General features: G+C 37.3%; 1 protein-coding gene across 1 annotated transcript; it reads right to left on the bottom strand.

The window, feature by feature from the left end:
• Positions 1-251: 251 nt before the first annotated feature.
• On the bottom strand, positions 252-3,736 carry LOC116123009 (G-type lectin S-receptor-like serine/threonine-protein kinase At1g11300). Its single transcript, XM_031408807.1, has 7 exons — positions 2,314-3,736; positions 2,106-2,216; positions 1,821-2,011; positions 1,541-1,751; positions 1,098-1,335; positions 862-1,009; positions 252-697 (listed from the first exon to the last, which is right to left on the bottom strand). Exons 1-7 carry the CDS (start codon positions 3,596-3,598, stop codon positions 389-391), a joined length of 2,493 nt encoding a protein of 830 aa, XP_031264667.1. The 5' UTR covers positions 3,599-3,736; the 3' UTR covers positions 252-388.
• Between the last annotated feature and the right edge of the window lie 362 nt (positions 3,737-4,098).

Below are 4,098 nucleotides of genomic sequence, written 5' to 3'. Positions count from 1 at the left end.
ACTATTGTTTTCCAATCCCACCCTATTCCCCAAATTAACCCCCTCATCCCTCTTTCAATGGAGGTGTTCCCCACGATACCCAAGCCCCTAGGGCATTCTGTCATCTCTGAACTTTTCTACGGCCAATCATCAATTACGCACTTTTCTAAAAGGGTCACTTAAAATAGTGATAATTTTTGAAATAACATCAAACATATTTATCTCCCTCAAATTAAGACAAAAGCCCCATCGTTCTTTATGAAGTTCTCTCTCCAAAATATTACTCACCTGATAGAAATTCTCCCTCACTGTTTTGTTTGAAAATCTCAAAAAACAATTACAACAATCTTCATAAAAGTAACATATTGTGAAAGGAAAAACATGCACCTTGCATTAAGGGCTTTTTTTGCTATCTGACATCAATGTGTGTCACCGTAACATTGTTAATAGAAATTCTATTCTGGCTCTGTTCAGCGGACTCTGTATCAAAAACATTCCGCCTTTCAATAAATGCAGGTTGCTTTGGAGCAGGAAGTTCCACAATTTCAGCATTAAGCATGGAAATAACAGTTGACATGGTTGGCCTATCCTTCACGAATTCCTGCACGCACAACAATCCTACACGTATGCTTCTTATCATCTCAACTTGAAAGCATGGATCATATATCACAGGATCAATTAGACCAACAATGTTGTTTTCGTTCCACAATTCCCAAGCCTGGAAAATCAAATTAATCATTAGTACATATTTTTTTATGAGGCCTAAGGCAATTGCCTTAGCCTACCCGTTGAGCCGGCACTGGTGCATATATGGGAACTAGTTGACATAGAAAGTAAAGTCTTATGATCCAAGAAGGAAGATGAGTTTGGGAAAGTACTTACACAGCCCAGAAGACCCAACGATTCATCATTTTGAAAGTTTTTGTTTCTTCTACCACTTACAATCTCCAATAGCAATACTCCGAAACTGTAGACATCAGATTTCTCAGAGAATCTCCCTTCCATGGCGTATTCAGGGGACATGTAACCACTGCATTTCATCAGCACAAGTAAAAATTAATCTTTGAGCTCACTCCAACGTTTTCTAATCTAGTAGAAGTAAATGAAGCACTACTTACTATGTCCCTACGATTCTTTTGGTATTGGCTTGATCTTGATTGCTTTTAAAAATCCTTGCCATGCCAAAATCTGAAATTTTTGGATTCAGTTCTTCATCCAATAAGATGTTACTTGCCTTTAAATCTCTATGTATGATCCGCAATCTAGAATCCCTGTGAAGATAAAGGAGACCTCGACTTATTCCTTGAATAATGTTGAAGCGTTTTCTCCAATCCAAAAGTTCGCGGTTCACTGGATCTAGAGAAATTGTAATCCAAAGACGTGAGAAAAGGTTGTTGGTGAAATTGTCAAAACAAAATTACTTGTCAAGTAATTGAGCTGGAAAATCAGCAAGAAATTTCTCGTTTGTTTCTTAAATTATTTGTCAGAGATAAGATGAGAGGATATGAACAAACAAAAGGAAGATTGGTGTCACTATGTTAGGCTAATTTCATGAACTAACCAAAGAGAAACGCATCCAGGCTTTTGTTTGGCATATATTCGTAAATCAGCAACTTTTCTCCTGATTCAACACAGCATCCGAGTAGTCTAACGAGGCCTCGATGTTGGAGTTTAGAAATTACCACCACCTCATTCATAAATTCTTCTATCCCTTGTCCAGATGCTTTTGATAGTCTTTTCACAGCTATTTCTTGTCCATCTTGTAACTTTCCCTGAAGCAAAACCTCAATATATAACATGCATCATATAGAAAGCTATAGGAAAGTTAAAGCACCAATTACCTTGTATACTAAGCCAAAACCACCCTCCCCAAGCTTATTGGTTAAATGAAAGTTGTTAGTCGCAGTTACCAGCTCCTCAAAAGTGAATAGTGGTAGATCCTGGAATTTGGTCTGGTTAATGTTTTCCGAAGATAATTCTTTATATACTTCCCCTTCATCAAGCTGCATCACCCTGTTTTTTTCCTTCATAGCTGATATAAACTCATATAATACGAGATGCATCCATTAGAAATTGAAAATTTACGCCAATCCACTAAAGTAGCACTTGTGAGCATATTAACTTACCTTTCCGTTTATCCATCCATCGCCATGAGAAAAATGCACAGACTGTAATTACAAATACAATTACTCCTAGAATCACTGGTACTATGATAACAACTTTCAGGTCTATTTTATCTGCAGATATTATCCACCGGGGATTAGACCAGGGAATAATAAGCAAAAATTGAAGAGTGGAGTAGTAAGAGAACTAATGAGATAGCATTGAACGTACTAAATTCTGAACGTGCCAAACGAATGTAAAGATCTATCCCTGCACTGCGGAGTTTCTGAATGTCAATTAAGTTGCCGCTCCATAACATACAACCAATACCAACATCATATGCATAAGCTATACAGGAGCAATTATTCAAGCACTGTTCTCTGCATTGACCCTCAGACTCGGGGGCTGATGACCAATCTGAAAAGCCCGGTACCTTCATCATCTTTAATTTCAGAAATCCATCTTCTTTGCCAGCTTCAACAGTTTTCTTTATCCTTTCACACTGTAGTTCTATCCTTCTGACACAACCATCACTCCAGTTTCCTCCATTCCATTCCTCTACATTCTTTGGCTCAAACCCTCTTAAACAGCTGCAAATTGGCTTTTTCAGTGGATCACAACTTCCAAATGCTCCACACATACCATAAACATCACACTCAGTATTAGGATTCCAGAAAGGAACCATCCACTCCGCCTTTTCTTCAATCCACTTTCTTTCTTCCACTACTCCTTTTGATTTCAGGACAAAGAACAAAGACATGTTCACAAATGAAAAAGTTAGATAAGCAGTTCCTTCTTGGTCATCTACTACAAGATTAAATCCGTCAAGATAAACAGAATTCATATTAGGCACTCCAAGAAAGACTCGTCCATTCCATGGACCGGACCTCCAAAACGGGCGGCTATTGTTCCAAATGAAAATTTCAGGAATGTTTAAAGCATCAAGGCCAGCTGAGAAGCTTCCAATAGATGGATCAGAAGGGCTTTTCCATGATGTCAACTTCACTTTCTCACCTGTTCTTATATTAGTACTAATTCTCATCCCTGACAAGAATGAATCGGTAGGCTCTTCGAAACTCTCCCATATACTTACTCCCTTGGTGTTATCACGCAATACAAGATTACCGGAATCTAAAAGCTGAGCTGATGCATTATTTACTGAATTCGAAACATTTGATGACCAAATAACCTCTCTCTGTCCATTCAAAACTACAAGATTGCCATCCTCAGTTATGGTAATAATCCCGGACGAATCATTGAGGGGCTTGTTTCTGTTAGCAACCCATATGACAGCACTTGTAGATAATTTATTGTACCAAATACCTACATAGCGATTGCTAGAATTACCAGGGCTGAAAAACCCCAATTTGAACTTGTTGGCCCTGGAGATGATTGTTTCAAGATCTCTGATGGATTGGGAAGATGTGATGGTGTCTATGGCAGTGCCAAAATCTGAACAAAAACAAATTGTCAAGAAAACAAAAACTACCGAAATCCTGCAGCTGCCAACTTCCATGTGTTGGCGTTAATAGAATCTTGTTGAACGCCTAAACAATTTATATTTTAGAATCATGACTATCTAACAAAATGAATAGCAAATTTTCCTAGAAAGAAGTTATTTTTCAAATGTCATATAAAACAAAGTCTTTTCTGCTAAAATTGACAATTACAGCTACTGCAATGCTTTAAAACCATTCTGGAGCTTGTATAGCTTCAGGCACCCAGAAATTCTTTACCCTTCTATGGAAGAAGAAGGAGAGTAAGAAAAAGCAACAAATGTAAAGAGAATGTGAAAAGAGGGACAGAAAACAATAGAAGCTTGAGAATTGTGTTCACGAAATTTAAGTGTATAAACTACGAGAAATATATAGAAGCGATTGTGTAAGGAAATGTAAAATTCATTATCAACAGAGTTTTAAGTCTTGAATTGATAATGAATTTTGGAATACAACTTACACCGTATAGGCTTACATACAACCTTTTTTTTTTTTTTTTTTTTTTTTTCTGTAGTCCTCA

Source organism: Pistacia vera, unplaced genomic scaffold, assembly GCF_008641045.1.
Source record: "Pistacia vera cultivar Batoury unplaced genomic scaffold, PisVer_v2 Contig1395, whole genome shotgun sequence".
Lineage (NCBI taxonomy): Eukaryota > Viridiplantae > Streptophyta > Magnoliopsida > Sapindales > Anacardiaceae > Pistacia > Pistacia vera.
The sequence above is the reverse complement of the archived record's forward strand: the minus strand, read 5'-3'. Positions and strand labels throughout refer to the sequence as shown.

Coding starts and splice junctions, on each gene's coding strand:
- LOC116123009 (XM_031408807.1), bottom strand. CDS start 3,598: ATGGAAGTTGGCAGCTGCAGGATTTCGGTAGTTTTTGTTTTCTTGACA. Junction 1,336..1,540: donor CCTGGATGCGTTTCTCTTTG/GTTAGTTCATGA, acceptor CAATTTCTCTAG/ATCCAGTGAACCGCGAACTT. Junction 698..861: donor CGTTGGGTCTTCTGGGCTGT/GTAAGTACTTTC, acceptor TTGATTTTCCAG/GCTTGGGAATTGTGGAACGA.